The sequence below is a fragment of the Dendrobates tinctorius genome, unplaced genomic scaffold (assembly GCF_039654945.1).
Source record: "Dendrobates tinctorius isolate UK_male_01 unplaced genomic scaffold, ASM3965494v1 ptg000029l, whole genome shotgun sequence".
In the NCBI taxonomy this organism is placed as follows: Eukaryota; Metazoa; Chordata; class Amphibia; order Anura; family Dendrobatidae; genus Dendrobates; species Dendrobates tinctorius.
Genome location: NW_027361697.1, coordinates 14,956,112 through 14,975,613, shown reverse-complemented (window position 1 = coordinate 14,975,613; position 19,502 = coordinate 14,956,112). Strand labels below are relative to the sequence as shown.

At 45.2% G+C, this 19,502-nt stretch overlaps 1 protein-coding gene across 2 annotated transcripts in view; it reads left to right on the top strand.

Moving 5' to 3' along the window:
• Positions 1 to 19,502, top strand: part of DPYD (dihydropyrimidine dehydrogenase) — a 1,593,199-nt gene that overhangs the window by 497,810 nt on the left and 1,075,887 nt on the right. For both annotated transcript variants that reach the window (XM_073571402.1, XM_073571401.1), the window contains 2 exons: positions 13,254 to 13,450; positions 17,396 to 17,477. In XM_073571402.1, the coding sequence (XP_073427503.1) occupies positions 13,254 to 13,450; positions 17,396 to 17,477 (279 nt within the window). The remainder of the gene's footprint in view (positions 1 to 13,253; positions 13,451 to 17,395; positions 17,478 to 19,502) is intronic.

The following is a 19,502-nucleotide window of genomic DNA, read 5'->3' as shown; positions in this document are numbered from 1 at the left end:
TACAGCAGCCGTCTGCCCAATCCACACGTGTTCCTGTGTTACTGGGGTTCTGTAATGTCAGCAGATCCCCTGATGTGTGTCTGCCACTGTCTCCTGCTCTGTCCACATTCCCACCACTTGTAGTGGGAAGGTGGACAGCGCAGGAGACAGTGCCGGACACACATTGGGGGGTCTGCTCACGTAACAGAACACCAGGAACACAGGAACAAGTGTGGAATGCGTGGACGGCAACTGTGAGCAGGAACTGGCGGTGTTGGAGGTCAGGGGAAATACTAGAGACAGAGTGGAGACAGAGGCCAAATCAGAGAATGTTTAAATCTGAAGTAGTTACAATTTGGGGGCAGCAGCAGTTTGCCCTCCACACAGCAGGGGATCAGCTGACTTAACCAAACCCCACTTTCACATGAACGAGTGTTTAGTCTGTGCGGACAGCACTTCTGAGCACCAACTGGCGTTGTCGGAGCCCAGGGAAAATCAGTTAGTAGGCCGAGGCCTACTTGGAGCCAGGTGTAAATCTGAGGTTGTTTGACTGTGGAGGGAGCAGGAGAGTTTGCCATACACACAGTAGGGGATCAGCTGACGTTACCGAACCCCACTTACACATGAGCGAGTGTTTTGTCTGTGCGGACAGCACTTCTGAGCACCAACTGGCGTTGTTGGAACCCAGGGACAATCATGGTGAAGGCCGAGGCCTACTTGGTGGTAGTTTTAGATTGTTTGTAGGCTACAACAGACTGTCAACGTGCTCCAATTAGGCATCTGTCTCCACTCTGTTTCCAGGATTTCACGTGACCACCAACACTGCCAGTTTATGCGTACAGTAGCCGTCTGCCCAATCCACACGTGTTCCTGTGTTACTGGGGTTCTGTATTGTCAGCAGATCCCCTGATGTGTGTCTGCCACTGTCTCCTGCTCTGTCCACATTCCCACCGCTTGCAGTGGGAAGGTGGACAGCGCAGGAGACCGTGCCGGACACACATTGGGGGATCTGCTCACATAACAGAACACCCGGAACACAGGAACAAGTGTGGAATGCGCGGAGGGCAACTGTGAGCAGGAACTGGCGGTGCTGGAGGTCAGGGGAAATACTAGAGACAGAGGCCAAATCAGAGAATGTTTAAATCTGAAGTAATTACAATTTGGAGGCAGCAGCAGTTTGCCCTCCACACAGCAGGTGATCAGCTGACGTTACCGAACCCCACTTTCACATGAACGAGTGTTTTTTTCTGTGCGGACAGCACTTCTGAGCAACAACTGGCGGTGTCGGTGCCCAGGGAAAATCAGGTAGTAGGCCGAGGCCTACTTGGAGCCAGGTGTAAATCTGAGGTTGTTTGACTGTGGAGGGAGCAGGACACTTTGCCATACACACAGCAGGGGATCAGCTGACGTTACCGAACCCCACTTACACATGAGCGAGTGTTTTGTCTGTGCGGACAGCACTTCTGAGCACCAACTGGCGGTGTCAGAGCACAGGGAAAATCAGGTAGTAGGCCGAGGCCTACTTGGAGCCAGGTGTAAATCTGAGGTTGTTTGACAGTGGAGGGAGCAGGACACTTTGCCATACACACAGCAGGGGATCAGCTGACGTTACCGAACCCCACTTACACATGAGCGAGTGTTTTGTCAGTGCGGACAGCACTTCTGAGCACCAACTGGCGGTGTCGGAGCCCAGGGAAAATCAGGTAGTAGGCCGAGGCCTACTTGGTGGCAGTTTTCGATTGTTTCTAGACTACTACTAACTGTCAACGTACTCCAATTAGGCCTCTGTCTTCACTCTGTTTCGAGTATTTCCTCTGGCTTCCAACCACGCCAGTTGCTGCTCTGAAATGCCGTCTGCACAACCCACACTTGTTCCTGTGTTACTGGGTTTCTGTAACAGCAGCTTCTCCCTAGAGGTGAGTCAGGCAATGTCTCCTGCTCTGTCCACTTTTCCACTACAAGTAGTGGGAATGTAGACAAAGCAGGAGACATTGCCGGACTCACCTCTGGAGATGAGCAGATGTTACAGGACCCAGGTAACACAGGAACAAGTGTGGATTGTGCAGACGGCACTTGAGAGCAGAAACAGGCGGTGTTGTAGGCTGGAGGAAATACTCAAAACAGAGTGGAGACAGAGGGCAAATCAGAGAACATATTAAATCAGAGGTAGTCAGAAGTTGTAGGCAGCAGGAGAGTTTGCCGTACACACAGCAGGGGATCAACTGACGTTACCGAACCCCACTTACACATGAGCGAGTGTTTTTTTCTGTGCGGACAGCACTTCTGAGCAAAAACTGGCGGTGTCGGAGCCCAGGGAAAATCAGGTAGTAGGCCGAGGCCTACTTGGAGCCAGGTGTAAATCTGAGGTTGCTTGAATGTGGAGGGAGCAGGACACTTTGCCATACACACAGCAGGGGATCAGCTGATGTTACCGAACCCCACTAACACATGAGCGAGTGTTTTGTCTGTGTGGAAAGCACTTCTGAGCAACAAAGGGCGTTGCTGTAGCCCAGGAAATAAAGTTCAGGTCATAGAAACATGAACACAACAGGAGACCTGGATCCTGTTGCCAGCCAATTATTTATTCTGGAAGAGGACTGGCAAATTCAGGTGAGATCCAGGCCTTGTTCATTTTTAGAAAAGTAAGCCGGTCAACATTATCGGCGGATAGTCACGTGCGACGGTCTGTTACCACACCACCTGCGGCACTAAAGACACGTTCCGATAATACACTGGCAGCAGGGCAAGCCAGCACCTCCAATGCATACTGGCTAAGCTCTGGCCATGTATCCAGCTTAGAGACCCAATACTTGAACGGGGAAGAGCCGTCTGGGAGTACACTAACAGGGCAAGACAAGTAGTCTGTCACCATCTGACGGAAACGTTGCCTCCTGCTGACTGGAAACGTCTGTGATGGTGTAGCCGTTTGTGGCGGTCTCACAAAACTTTTCCACATTTGGGCCATACTGGCCTTGCCTTGTCCTGCGGCACTGCCTCTGCTACCTCTTTGTGCAGAGCTTCCTCCACTGCCTCTACCCACATGGCTGCTTTGAAAAGCACTATCAGCAACACTTGCGGGGGGAATGGAGAACATGATGGCCTGCACAAGTGTTTCTTGGTACTCCCGCATTTTTCACTCCCGGTTCAACTGTGGTATGAGGCTTTGTAAGTTGTCCCGGTAGCGATGATTTAGGAGGGTGTACACCCAATAATCAGCCGTGTGGAGAATGTTGGCGATACGGCAGTCATTTAACAAGCACTGCAGCATGAAATCAACCATGTGCTGCAGACTGCCAACTGGACCGGAAGCGCTGTCCCCAGCTTGAGGCAGCATCTCAGCCTGCTCAGCATCACCCCACCCTCGCTGTACACACTGACTACTAGAGCCTTGTGTACCTCCCTCCTCTGGAGAGATGTGTTCCTTCTCCTCCATTGACACTTCGTCATCCTCCTCACTAAGTGTCCCCTGCCTGGGCCTTTGTGTGGAGGCACGTTGCGCAGACTTGCCAGAAGCAGATGGCATTTCTGACTCCTCATCCTCGACCTCTTCAAAAACCTCCTCACTTAGTGCTTGTAAGGTTTTTTGAAGCAGACAGATAAGGGGGACAGTCATACTGACTAGTGCATCATCTGCACTGGCCATCCGCGTGGAGTCATCGAAGGCACGCAAAACTTGGCAGATGTCCCTCATAGTGGCCCACTCAGTGGTGTAGTGTGTCCGGCGCACAGTGCGACTTGTTTGCGCCTGATGCAGCTGGTACTCCATTACTGCTGCCTGCTGCTCACACAACCGCTCCAACATATGTAACGTTGAATTCCACCTGGTGGGGAGGTCACATATGATGCGATGTTCTGGCAGGCGGAATCGGCGTTGCAGAGATGCAATGCGCGATCTTGCCATGCTAGAACGCCGCAAGTGAGCACACTCTAGGCGAACCTTGTTCAGCAGTGCATCAAGATCCGGATAGTCCCTCAGAAAGCTCTGCACGACCAAATTGAGCACGTGTGCCAGACATGGTATGTGAGTGAGGTTGCCTAGGCCCAGAGCTGCCACTAGATTTCGGCCATTGTCACTCACTACCAAACCTGGCTGGAGATTCGCTGGCACAAACCACACATCGCTCTCCTGCTTGATGGCATTCCAGAGCTCCTGTGCTGTGTGGCTCCGATTCCCCAAATAAATTAATTTAAGGATGGCCTGTTGACGTTTGGCCACACCTGTGCTCATATCTGGCCTAACAGGCTCATGCAGTGCTGATTCCGAGGAACTAGAGTAGGAGGAGGACTCAATATGTACAGACTGCATTCCTGCAATGCTTGGAGTTGGCAGAATACATACAGAGCCACTCTCCAGATCTGTACCTGGCTCCACAACATTGACCCAATGGGCAGTGAGGGAAGGGTATCGTCCCTGTCCATGGCTACTGGCCCACGCATCGATGGTCAGGTGGACCTTGCTACTGACGGTGTTTAGTAGCGCATTTTTAATTTTTACCTCCACATGCTTTTTGTAGGGCAGGGACGTGCTTGCCTGCTGAAATAAAAGCGGCTGGGCACATTGTATTGTGGAACTGCCAATGACATCAAGTTCCGGAAGGTGTCAGTCTCCACCAGCCTGAATGACAGCATCTCAAGGGCCAGTAGTTTGGCAATGCCGGCATTCAGAGCCAGTGCTCGGGGATGGTTTGCCGAGTATGGCCGCTTTTTCTCCCATGCCTGTGCTACCGATTGCTGGTGAGTGGCCTGGGAGTGTGCTGATGACTGAGAACGTGGTTCAGTGGGTGGAATTTCACTGGGTCTCTGGACAACAGTGGCAATGGTTCTTCCATGGCGTTCCAGTGAGGAAGCCGAACCAGCTGTGTGTGAGCTGGAGGAAGAGGCCCCAACACGAGCTGAAGAGGTGGTAGGTGCTGCTGAAGGTTGGCCTACATCTTCAGTGTGTCTGTGCAACTCCACCTCGTGCTTGGTACGCACATGTTTCCACATATTTGTGGTATTGAGGTTGCTCACATTTTTCCCTCGTTTAACTTTCTGATGACACAGCTTGCATTTGACAAAGCAAATGTCATCTGCAACTGTGTCAAAAAAAGACCACGCACTGCAAGTCCTGGGAGCGCCCGTTTTCTGTTTTGGAAGAGGATTGCTCCTCACGGGTGCCAAAGTGGAGGCTACAGGCAACCAAGTCTGCCCCCGCCCTCTCCCTCCTCTTTTGGCCGTTCGGGGAATCTCTTCCTCAGAGCTGCTCCCACCACCTTCCTGTGGCTGACGCCATGATGGGTCAAGGACCTCATCGTCTCCACTCCCCTCTTCAAGCACCGGCTGGTCCTGGGTTGTCTCGCCAGCACCATACGCACCAGAAATTGGCAACTGAGTCTCATCATCATCAGATGAGCACTGAGGTGTACTGACAATAGGCACTGGCCCACCCGCCTCTTCAGATTCAGAGGGACAAAGCAGTTGCGCATCACTGCATACTCCCTCTTCTTCACGCTCTAGAATGCTGCTTGGCTGGCCACCTCTTTCCAAGCCAACAGATTCTGAGAACAGAAGTAAAGATTGAGATGGCTCCTGTCCAGGGCTCTCAGACTGCCTGGGCAATTTGGCAGGTGGTGAAGAGACAGGTGGTTGCTCTTCAGTGCTCTGGCCCTGGGAGGATGCAGAAGTCATTGAAGTGGATGCGTTAGCTGCCATCCATCCGACAACGGCTTCAATTTGTTCGTCACGCAGCAGTGGGGTATGGCGAGGTCCTACAAAGCTGCGCATGAAGGACTGTTGCCTGGTAAAAGTGGGGGATGCCAGGTCACTGGTGGCCACAGCAGACACCGAATCCCCACGTCCTCTCCCTGCTGAATCCCCCCGTCCTCTCCCTGCTGAAACTCCACGGCCACGACCACGTGCCTTCTTCATCTTGGTAGACTGATAAAGATAGGCAGAAAAGTAAAAAAGGGGTGGCTTAGTGTTCTTATTCTTGAACACCTGCTAACAGTATAAGAAACACTAGTTTGGATAAGAGTGTGTGTACTACACTTTAATATGATCTAATGTGGCCTACACAACTGTAAAGTGGAGTGTTTGGTGAACTTTATTTCCTTTTTTTTGGGGGGGGGAAGAAAAGGATGTGAACAAAGTTTGAAAGCTATAGTATCACAAACTTTTTGGAGCAATTACAATGCAGGAAGTTAACCTACAATGCAATTGATGAGGCTCCAAAAAATAGGGTGATACTAGTCTGGCTGGCCCTGAAGGGCACAAGCCAGCAAAAAGGCTCCTCTATCTAATCCTATATAGTGTTTGCAACCAACCAATGACAATGGATGCGGATGGAAGCACACTAATATAGAAGCAAAAATCTGGCTAAATTTGCTGCAAAAAAAGGACTATGTATGAGGCAGTGACGCACGCTGAGCGGACTACAACCAGCGGTGGCTGTAGAACACACTGCAATGTGAGCCGCACTCACACACAGAGAGACCTATCAGACAGCCAAAAACAGTGCAGAGAAATGGGCTATAGCACTGAAAGGCTGCTGAAAGACTCCGCTGTCCACTCCTTTAGTGTTTGCAACCAACGTTTATGGATACGTATGGAAGCACACTATACAGGAGAAAAAAAAAGCAGCAATAAAAGAAAAGTGTGTATGAGGCAGAGACACACGCTGGGCGGCCTACAAGCAGACGTGCCTGCAGGACACACTACACAGCGTGGGTCTGCACTCACACAGCCCTTGCAGACAGCTATTAAAACAGCGCTGCTGGGCTACAAAAATGCTACAGTGGGGGATTATGTAGCCTGGGTAGAGCAATAGATATGTTTGATGATCGCTATTTCTAACTGTCCCTCACAGTCTTCAACAGCAGCCTGTCCCTAACTGAATTCACAGCAGAGTGAACCCGAAATGGCGGCTGCTGCGGTTTTTATAGTGCATCATGACATCATTTCAGCAGCCAATCACAGCCATGCCAGTAGTTAACATGCCTACATGCCTAACAGGATGTGCCCACACTTTTGAGGATCCCCATTGGCTGAATCAAATCGAGCGGGCTCCTAGCATTATGGGAACTTCCGATTCCGGTATTCCAATACAGCTAATATCGGCTGATACCCGATACTTGCGGTATCGGAATGCTCAACACTACAAGTGACACTACTCTGTCCTCCTCCTCCTGGACCTGTCCTCTCCCTTTGATACAGTGGACCATTCTCTATTACTACAGACCCTCTCATCTCTTGGTGTCACAGACAAGGCCCTATTTTGGATCACAACATACCTAATAGACCGGACATTCAGCGTTTCCCACTCACACATCACCTCCTCACCCCGCACCCTATCTGTCGGAGTCCGGCAAGGTTCAGTCATAGAGCCCCTGCTCTACTCCATTTTACACCTTCGGCCTTGGACAGCTCATAGAATCTCACAGCTTTCAGTATCACCTCTATGCTGATGACACACAGATCTACATCTCTGGACCAGATATCACCACCCTACTAACCAGAATCCCACAAAGTCTGTTCGCTATTTCATCCTTCTTCGATGCTAGATTTCTAAAACTTAATATGGACAATACAGAATTCACCATCTTTCCCCCATCTCACTTGACACCCTCAACAGACCTATCCATTAAAGTAAATGGCTGCCCACTCACTCCAGTCCCACAAGCTTGCTGCCTCGAGGTTATCCTTGACACTGATCTCTCTTTCAATCCATACAGTATACAAGCTCATTCCACTTCCTGTCGACTTCAACTCAAAAATATTTCATGGATCCGTACATTCCTCAACCAAGAATCTGAAAAAATCCTAGTCCATGCCCTCATCATCTCCTGCCTTGACTACTGCAACCTCCTGCTCTGTGGCCTCCCGTCTATCACTCTCGCACCCCTCCAATCTTTTCTAAACTCTGCTGCCCGACTAATCCACCTGTCCCCCCGCTATTCCCCAGCCTCTCCCCTCTGTCAATCCATGCACTGGCTCCCCATTACCCAAATACTCCAGTTCAAAACCCTCACCATGACATACAAAGCCATGTACAACCTGTGTCCTCCATATATCTGTGATCTCATCTCCCTGTACTTACCTGCACGCAGCCTCCAATCCTCACAAGATCTCCTTTTCTACTCACCTCTTATCTCTTCTTCACACAATCCCATGGTGCTACTTTCTACAACAATGCTGTCACACACTATCTGGACAGGTTCTTCAGTGTTGTATGGCTTACTTTCCTTATCTGTATGGCAAAGCTGGGAGCTGTGATGTCCTCTAACTTGTCACGTTCGCCACAAAATGGCTGCTGTATTCCCTGTTTCTGCTTTTTATACAGGATTTCATATTACCTCTTGGTTGGCTGTGCTATCCCATGTGATATGATAGCGGCTGCAATGCATTATTTAAAAGCTCACCTTGCAACACACAAGGTCATGTTATGCTTCTCTGGCTGATGCAATCTTCTGCACTGTGAAAAATGCCTACACACACTTTTAGCAATTTATGGAAATAAAAATGCAGCAAATTAATAAAAAAACTTCATCTCTAATAGTGAGCAATTTCTTTATTTTGTATTGTTTGCATTGATGCATTGTAAGGTTGAGAGTGAATCTAGACATTTATAAGATACTGTGAATGTGAGAAGTTAAGAATCCTGCGAACAACCACAGCTAGTGGATTCTGCCCAAGGTTACCCAAAATTTTGTGAAAAATGTGAAAAACAAAGCATTTAAAAACAAAATTGATTGTTTGTGAAATCACCCTCAGTCAACAGTTCTAACAGCTTTCCTCCTTACTGCAGTTACCCTCCATCTTCCTCAAGAACCACTTACTTTCAAAGCAATGATAAATAGAATAAAATTAAGCCCGTGTTTTAGGGAGAGTAGATTGTACAGGAGTTGCTCAAAGTCATTTGCATGAAGATGGATTCCTTTCTTCCTTCTTTCCTCCTGTCCCCCATCCTTCTGTCCCCCACTCTCTTCCTTTCTGACTCCCTACCTACCACCCTTTCTTCTCCTTTACTTTACTTTCTTTCTTCCTTCCTTCCTTTTCGTATTTCCTTTTATTCCTTCCTCCTTCCTTCCATTCTCCCTCCCTGCTGTTTGATCAAGATATTAAATTCCCATTGGTTACACCGCCATATTCTGTATTTTCCATTATAGTATTTTTTTCTTCCTTTTAAACTTTGCCGTTCTAAGCAAATGAGTGGAAACAAATTACATTGGACATATTCCTAGAAGGCACGGCACAGAGGTTACTTGCCTTTAAACGACTGTGATAGCGCACTCACAGCATCTGAGTGTGAAATAGTCAACTAGACTGCTATCATGATAATTACATAACCAGTGGAGGCAGGGACATAGTCGGACACACATATAAGCTTTGATCTTTCTTACAATTGTATTTATACTGTCATTGCTATTATCACTTATTGTAATGTTCTAATATTGATTTAGTCAAATTGATACATTCAGAAAATTAAGATTATCTCACAGATTTCATGCATTATACAAATCTTAAGTGCTTAAGCACCCATCACACATAGCGACGCACCAGCAATCCCGACAATGATATGACCTGGTTAGGATCGCTGGTGTGTCGCTACATGATCGCTGGTGAGCTGCCAAACAGGCAGATCTCACCAGTGATCAGGACCAGCGATGACGCGGTTAACAAGCGTGCGCGTCGCTTAGTTACCCGCTGTGTACCTTGGATACCAGCGTGCTTGTGCAGGGAGCTGGTATCCAAGGTAAACAGCGGGTAACTAAAGCACGCGTGGCACTTTGCTACCCACTGTTTACCTTGGATACCAGCTCCCAGCGCGAGCAAGTTGGTATCCAAGGTACACAGCGGGTAACTAAGCGACACGCGCGCTTAGTTACCCGCAGTTAACCTTGAATACCAGCTCCAGCTCGCTGATCGATGGTCTCCCGCTGTCACACGCAACGATGCGTGCTGGCCAGCGGGAGACCAATGATCAAAAAAATGTCCAGGGCATTAGAGCACGATCAGCGATACCCAGCAGGGGGGCCGGTCGCTGATATATGTCACACTCAGCGATCTTGCTGGTGGGATCGTTGTTGCATCACAAAACTTGTGACTCAGCAGCGATCTCGCTAGTGATCTCGCTGTGTGATGGGGGCTTTAGTCTTTCCCATAACTAACATAGACTCAAAGGAAAGATTTGCGCTTACAGTATGTGCAACCACCTCTATATTGAATTATGTGGCAATTGTCGGGGTAATAAATCTGAAAGCAGAAGTAATGAAGAATATTTAATCATGAAAATCCATTGTCCGATCATATATAAATATCTCAAGCTGAAAAAAATGCATTTTTAATTTCAATAAGACTGTATTATCTTTAGAATGAGCACATAGAAGTTTCACTCAAAATTCTTATTTTAGACATTATCAGCTTAATTGTCATTACTATAAGAATGAAGTCATGCCTTTCCAATGAAAATGTAGTGCCGTTTACATTAAAAGTTATTCTATTCAATAAATCTGATTAGAAATCATGCATTACGTTCATGACAACCGTCTCACTAAAAGCCATTATTAGGTATGACATTTATATGGCTCTCTACAACATACAATAAAATAAACTTTTTCTGCAGTGAAATATGATCCATTAGTGTATTATTAAAAATTATTATCAGAAGAACAACATGAGACCCAATAATCAAACTCAAACTCAAAAATATTCAGAACCAAAAATGAACTAATGTTTGTGAATTATCCTAGGGAAGAAAACTAAGAGAGAAAAAAAGGGGAAAAAAAGGGGGGGGGGCAACTAAGCGCAATAACTCCGGTAGACAATATTGTGAAAAAATGAACGTGGCACACCGGAGCAGGTTGTGCAGATTAGGCACACCACTAGTGGTAGCTCTGACAACCTCCTCAGACCCCTATGGTGTGCAGCTCATCTGGTGGCCCTGGTAGCGGACTTTCCAGACCTAAAAGTAGCTCCATGTGGATAGCATGAGAGATGAAAAAGTCCATGGGTGCTTCCGTTTGTGCGAGGTGTATGGTATAAATGAAAGGCAAATAGTTGCAACAGAAGGATGGTGAAAAACTCAGTCAATGTAAGGAAAATCTCCAGATGGATCTTAGAGGTGGATAAATTCAATATTTATTTTGCTAATAAATTATATTGTTGTATCATATAAAAGCTTATATAAACGTTAAAATAAAAAGTGAATACATAACACAACACGTTTCTGTCATATAGGCCTTCATCAGGTATATAAAAAATGGAATCCTATAAAACACATTTATATCTGTCCTCATTGAGTGTGGGCAAGGTTTAATCCCCTGGAATCCAATGACGAACACTGTGTATAAGGCAGAAACGTGTCGCGTTATGTATTCTTTTTTTATTGTAATGTTTTTAAAAGCTATTATATGATATAGCAATATTGATTATTATCAAAATAAATGTTGAATTTATCCACATCTATGATCCATCTGGAGATTTTCTTTACATTGACGGGGTTTTTCACCATCTTTTTATTGCAACATTCACCTTTCATTCATACGTATCATTGGGAATCCCTCTCGCATGAACTAATGTTTAAAGGAGTTCTTCATTAATGAAATATGAATAAATAAAGGAAATATCCTTATAAATAAAATTCTAAATACACTTATTTATCAAATAGAATAGATTTGTCTATGGAGGTTATCTCTATAGAATCAGAATGGCCACCTCCTTGTGACACTGACAGAAAAACGTCCGAGAATCTTGGAATTGGAATCTCTGAGCATGAACAGCTAGAAGCCCAATGGCTATGACCTGGCAATAATCTATGCCATGTACTGTGGTTCAGAAAAACTTACCTCAGCACACCTGTTATCTCCAATATTAGATTAGATGGACAGCTGTGTGAGCAGCCTCTTCTTACCTCAGCATCCCCGGTATCTCCAGTATTAGGTCAGATAGACATGGTGGACTGCAGTGCGATCAGCCTCTTCTTACCTCAGCACCCTGATATCTCCAGTAATAGATCAAATAGGCAGGGTGGACAGCAGTGTGAGCAGCCTCTTCTTACCTCAGCATCCCCGATTTCTACAGTATCAAATAAGATGTGCAGCAGTTCAAGCCGCCTCTTCTTATCTTAGCGTCCTTGGTATATCCACTATTAGATTAGATAATCAGGGTGGACAGCAGTGTAAGTGGCCTCTTCTTACCTCATTGCCTTTGGCATCTTTAGTATTAAGTCAGAAAAAACGGGGTAGACAGCAGTGTGTGCCTCTTCTTACCTCAGCACCACTAGTAAAGTATATCTAATATTAGATCAGATACGCAGGATGGACAACTAAAGTAATAGATTAGACATACAGGGTGAACAGCAATGTGAGCAGACTTTTACCTTAGCACCCTTGATATCTCCAGTAATAGATCAGATAGACAACGTGGACAGCAGTGTGATTGTCCTCTTCTTAACTCAGCACTCCTTGGCTAGGAGGGCAGGGTTAAAGAGGTTGTACAGTCTAAGGGTACTGTCACACTAAGCGATGCACCAGTGATCCCGAGAACGATATGGATGCTGGTGCATTGCTAAGGGGTCGCTAGTGAGCTGCCACACAGGCAGATCTCACCAGCGACATAGCAGCGGTCGGGGGTCGCTACTTACCTTTCAGACGCGGCGATCCTGACGTCCTCCTGCCCGCGTCCACGCATTGCTCGTCAGCGCCACAGGAAGCCCAGCAGGAAGCTGACAACGAGAAACGGCCCAGGACGTTCTCGCGTGATCAGCGATAATCAGCGGGGGAGCCAGTCGGAGGTAAGTATCAGACATAGCGATATTGCTAGTGATATCGCTTAGTGTGACAGGCCCTTTAGATGATGAGTCTGCAGTCACTCTGTGTGATGGCAGACTTTCGAATCTCCCCAAGCATGTGCACTGTGCACTACAAGGATTCACTGGGCAGAAGCCATCTAATGGGAGCGGCCATGCTCCATACCTTTGTATGGTGCGAGGCCGTGCCCACTGGACAGCCACACCCACTAGATGGCCTCTCCATCGCTCCATACACTTGTATAGAGTGAGGCTGCACTTAATGGCTTCTGCCCAGGAGTATACATATCGCATATATCACTGCTGCTCCCAGCTCAGACACCAGTAAATCCTCACAGCACACAGTGCATGCGCTGATGATGTTCCAAAGTCTCCAGTCACACAGAGTGACTAAAGACTATTCATTTTAGACCAGATAACCACCTAAACTATATGACATGTAGTTTATGACTGATAAATGTTGTAACATGTGTTTTTGATTTATTTGCAGATTTATAAAGCTATGAATATCCCTCAAGTGCGGAATCCGATGCTTCCTCCAGTGGAGAAAATGCCGACATCATTCAAAGCAAAGATAGCTCTCCTTGGTGCTGGACCAGCGAGCATCAGCTGCGCTTCCTTCCTGGCCCGACTTGGATATTCAGATATCACAATGTTTGAGAAGCGGAATTTTTCAGGGGGATTAAGGTATGCAAATCCAGAGACTACGTGATTCTAAGTTTAGACTTAGCATACTACACATCCAAAGATGTTCAAACTGAAAAGAACTTATAAGATGAACTCATTGTGAACTGCAAAAGTATGGGGATTGTATATTTATGCACATGTTCCTGTCCCCTTGATTATGTGGGCAAACCAAACGTGAGTTGCGTGTCCGCATTGGCGAACATTTGGGTGACATTAGACATAACAGGGACACCCCACTCGCCCGCCATGTGAATCTTGTTCATGGGGGGATGAGACACAGATAGGATTCCGTGTAATTGAGAGAATTCAGCTCGCAGTAAGGCAGGGAGATTGGGACAAGAAAATCTTACAACGGGAAACACGTTGGATTTTCTGGCTTGAATCACAGAGCCCTAATGGCCTAAATGAGCAATTGAATTTTACGAGTTTTTTTATAAATGGTACCTGACGGATCCAGCATGCTTTACTTTGGCTCATTTTTGTGAGCAGTGACATTGTTTCACTATGTATGACAAAAAATGATTTAAATTTGGTTTTGGATACATGGATGTGTCTCTCCTTACGGGGTTAAGTGGTATTTCTTATATATTGAGTGATTACTGTATGACTCTATTTATTAGGTGGATATACCGTTAGCCTTTATCCACTATATCTAAGTCACATTGCTTTGTTTATAATGATTATTTGGAGGGGATTATTTCTGTTCATTATGGCCATCTACTATCCCCCTTCTGTGAGTCATCATTTACTGGAGCGCTAGTTTTTTTTTTTTTATGTCACTGTATTATCATCACTTGAAGTGATGCCGCTCGCCTTTAGAAGTAATATCTTGCATTAGGAACACGCTCCTCACGTGATCCGCCCCTTTGTCCCACGTACTTCCGGTGTTTGGGACGCAGGGTGCGTTCCACTGTAAACACATCTTCCATTACGTGACTGGAAGTGACATCGCTATCTGGACCGGAAGTGACATCGCTATCAGGACGCGGTAAATATGAGCGTCCGAGACACATGTAACACACTGAACATTGCACTGACTTTTCGGCTGGGATTATGAGACTCCATCTCCTCTGCCCCTGATGAACCCTCAGCATCATGGAGGGGGAAACGCGTCGGGCTTGGCTTCATAACTACTGATGGTTGATAAGTATTGATTTATATGCTGACACATCATTTCTTGGCAACATGTATCTTGGCTTTATATGAGCATTTTGATACCCTGGGCTACAGAGGGGTTTTTATGCTGTTTTTCTTTGCCTTTGTCTGGGCTATTATGTCCAGCAGTGACGCTTGTTCAGCATTTCTATGCCACTGACATTTGTTCCACCGGGTGGATTTTTTTGATTGTTGATTTATTTTGAGTGCATCAACTGTGTGGTACTATTGCCCAGGGAAATATTATTGCTCTTTCCCATTTATTTTGTGTAGACTTTTTTTTCTTTTGAGCTTTCTTATATGGTCTGTCATTGTATGCAGCATAAGCTCTTTTTCACTACGAGATAAGTTATTCAAGCTGCAATACTAAGAATTTTTGACTCTGAGATAAGTCTACCTCATTATTGTGGGCTTAGTGCTCACTTTGATACTACGAGATAAGTTTATAGCAAGTTTGCACTTTTTATAGGGACGGTATCGAGTCTCTCCACCAGGGGTTTTTCGGGTGTATATGTATGTCTGTGTTTTCTGTATATCCTCATCGTTGACTAGGAATTTTTAGGGTGTTACAGGGCTGTCGACGTTGAGCGGGGGCGCCACATGGTCAACAACTAGGGTGCCAACCTCCGCAGGCAGGAAGGGACTTATTAGGGCCCATTAGGGCAAGTGTAGTTGTCCCGAGTATTATTTATATTTTTTGGGTGATTTATTGTCCTGTACCCTATGAGTTGGGATTATCTAAAGATTTTAATTATCACATTACTGCAAACACCATGCTGAATGACAGATAGTGGTTTACCAGCTGTCAATAATAATGACATTGGCAAAGACACGTTTCAACAGAGCAAAAGCAGAAAAGAAGAAGTTGGTTTGTCAACATCAGAAACGTCAGAATCGTCAGCAGAGGAGGTCTGTGACCGCTCTTGGCCAGCAGAAATCAGCAACAAACAGACCAAGCAGGTGGTTAGCAACTATCTTCCTGAAAGTTCTTAGCCCCATAGCAAAAAATAAGCAAAGTCCTGGATAATACCCTCGAAATTCTGCCACATGTTCATATCTTCTTAGTAACTTCAGTCCTACCAACTTTACTTCCAGTTCTGTGATCAACACGGAACAGCGTTTCCTCTGTGAGGCCAGAGCAGTATGTGAAGAAGCTGGCTGATTACTTAATATAATAGCTAAGCCATCCATTTTCTCTTTCTATCTACTTGTCCTGTCTAAAAAAAATAAAAGGCTGGCATAGCTATTAAAAAGAGTTGTCAGGCTGGTTTCACACTTGCTTTTTTTTGCAGCGCGTTTTCCCGCAAAAAAACGCATTGAAAAAACGCATACAAAAGCATACAACTGCTGCGTTTTTTTCAAGCATTTTTATGAGCATGCATGAAAAAAACGCAGCGTTTTTATGCGTTTGTATGCGTTTTTAGTGCGTTTTTACCGCGTTTGCGTTTTTTTCCAACATTAGGTGGCCCCTCACACTAACCCAAACCATGACTTTACTAACCCTAACCCTGACCCTAACCCTAACCCTAACCCTGACCCTAACCCTAACCCTAACCCTAACCCTGACCCTAACCCTTAACCAAACCATACTTAACCCTAACCCAAACCCTAAACCCTAACTAACCCTAACCCTGACCCTAAACCTAACCCTAACCCTAACCCTGACCCTAACCCTAACCCTAACCCTGACCCTAACCCTTAACCAAGCCATACTTAACCCTAACCCTAACCCTAACCCTAACCTTAACCCTGACCCTAACCCTTAACCAAACCATACTTAACCCTAACCCAAACCCTAAACCCTAACTAACCCTAACCCTGACCCTAACCCTGACCCTAAACCTAACCCTAACCCTAACCCTAACCCTGACCCTAACCCTAACCCTGACCCTAACCCTTAACCAAACCATACTTAACCCTAACCCAAACCCTAAACCCTAACTAACCCTAACCCTGACCCTAAACCTAACCCTAACCCTGACCCTGACCCTAACCCTAACCCTAAACCCCCTTAACTAACCCTAACTCTAACCCAAACCCCTAAATTCCATGGTTAACAAAAAAAATGCATGTGCAAAAAAACGCATACATAAGCATGCCAATGCGCACATATGCGCGCCCATAGACTATAATGGGTGTCTTGCTGTAAAAAAACGCATTGCGCGCGCATGCGTTTTTTTGAGGCAAGTCGGACGCACCAAAAAATGCAACAGGTTGCATTTTGTGCGCCCGAGCGCATACCGCAAAAAAACGCATGCGCGGTAAAACGCGTACAAACGCATGTGTATGCGCACATAAGCGCATCCCATGCAAAGTATAGGAAAAAAAAATGCATGCGCTATTTAGCGCTAAAAAACCGCGAAAAAAAACGCAAGTGTGAAACCAGCCTCAGCTAGCCTCCTTCACCCACTGTCTTGGACATGTAGCGATAGAATAAACATTGTTAAGTAAAGCTGCCCGGATAGAGGCGTAATGGGGGCAACTGGCGGGAAGGAACACTATTAATTGATATAACTTACTATTAAACCTCATCTTTGTTTTTTTGTTTGTTTTTTGCTGAATTGTTAATTCTAAGAATAACCAGTTGCATTTCTTTTTTTTGCTTACAGTAATTTAGAAGCTTGCAAAATGTAAAACATGTTAAATTGACATGTGCAAAGTTGTGACCCCCTACCAGCTGACCTACTAGCGTTTTGATTATTTTTGGTTTATAACAATCTTAGCAGTATACAATGATGCCTACAAGAGGTACTGAAAGATGTTTCATATCTGGATGATGTGTTTTAACAGTGCATCAGAAATCCCTCAGTTCCGTTTGCCATATGATGTTGTCAGTTTTGAAATCGAGCTGATGAAGGACCTCGGAGTGAAGGTAATGATAATGATAGCATAAACTGATCTGCCAGATGTAAACTGCTAAATACCATGTCCATTAGTAGCGAACAATTAAAAGCTACAGTAGGCAGTAGCAGAGAGATGCTTCCTCTTGCTTAGGGCATTTGTCTGTCTGCTGTCTGAATGCCAGTAGTCTGGAAAAGGGCAATCGATAGTTCTCATTTGGCATGCCTACATGTGATTAATTGTCCGTTAAAATAAAGAAGCAAAACAAAGTTAAGTTGCTTTAGGGGTTCCAGGTCGGAGCTGGAAGGAACAGAATTATCTAGGCAGATCAGCTAAAGAACAGTCTTATGTATGAGATTGCCAATAATGTTGTACGCTTCTTGTTAAGCAGCATTTATACAATACTTAGGTTATAGTACAAATCTACCGCGATCTGCATCATTTTATTTTAACGTTATCAACTTGATAATTTAATGAAACAATGGAGTTATATGAGAATATATTTATATATATTAAAGTTTAGCAAAATAATTTGCAGAATCTTGGTCCAGCAGCCACATTGGTAGTCCATGGCCGCTGGACCAGTGCCCTGCAAACCTCCTTCTACCCGCTGATGACATCCCCAGCATCTCTTCTGATTAGAAAACATGGCACAAAGTCGCCATTCTGGCATAATATATGCATGACATCATGCCAGTGCTACTAAATGCAAAACGCGTTAGATTTGCCCCCAGGCTGGAGGAAGTTGTCTTGTCCAGCAATGCACGCTACTTAAGTGGCCACTGTACCAGAATACTGTAAATCATTTTTCTCAAATCCAATAAATATCCCTAGGGGAAAATTCTAATTTTCTTGTTCGAGTGGATTTTTCTCTCCAGACTCCAGAGTATAATAAATGTAACATGTAAAAAAATAGGAAAAATCCTTATACTCACCTCTGTGGGCCTCCCATCACCCATGTGGTCTGTTCACATCTTCTGTTCCCTGTGGCTAGCGGTGAAATCCCTGGTCCTCTCATGCTGAGGCAACACTTCAGGTTCTGTGCAAGTGTGTGAAAGATCATGACATGTGTTGTGATCTTGTATGCACATGTCCAGAACTGTCTCAGGCCTCAATAGGGTTAGAAGTCCCAGCTCAGTGTGAGATGCCAGGTGATTTCAGATTGAGCGGACACGGGATCATATTATGCCACAAGGACAGGAAAGTTGACGGTGAAGTGCAGAGGGGCTGGATAGATGAGTAGTGAGGTGAAAATAAGGATTTTTTAATTTTTTTTAACCCTTTGATGGTCATTTACTGTTCAGAAAATGGAGGCCAGTCTTTTTGAAGAATCCACATACAAACAAATTGCAAAAAAATCTGCATTATGGTGAATTGCAGACTTTCAAAAAATTCAAGTAGAAATTCTACTCAAAATTGTTTGGCTCATCGCTATTCCCAAACAATAGAATAAAAAGCAATGAGAGACTTGAATATACCCAAACTGGTGACAACAGAGAATATAGCTTGCCTTGCAAAAACAAAAAAATTATAATGTTAAGTCAAAAGACAACTAAAATGAGTATAGCTCACAAAATATAGTGACACAAAGAGAATTTATATACTGTGCAATGCAATGTATATACTGTATATATACCTGTTGCAAGACCCATGACCTGCAACTGAGACCAAGCTTTCTGACACTAGGCAGCACATTTCTCTCTAGAATCCCTTGATAGTCTTGAGATTTCATTGTACACTGCATAGATTCTAGACACCATATATATAGATACAGTTGTGGGAAAAAGTGTTTGCTCCCTTCCTGATTTCCTATTCTTTTGCATGTTTGTCGCGCTTTAATCTTTCAGATCACCAGACAACCATAAATAATAGATAAAGATAACACAAGTATACACAAAATGCAGTTTTTAAATTAAGGTCTTTATTATTAAGGTAAAAAGTGATTTCTCCCTAAACCTAATAACTGATAGGGCCGTCCTTAGCAACAACAACTGCAATGAAGCATTTGTGATAACTGACAATGAGTCTTTTACAACGCTCTGGAGGAATTTTGGCC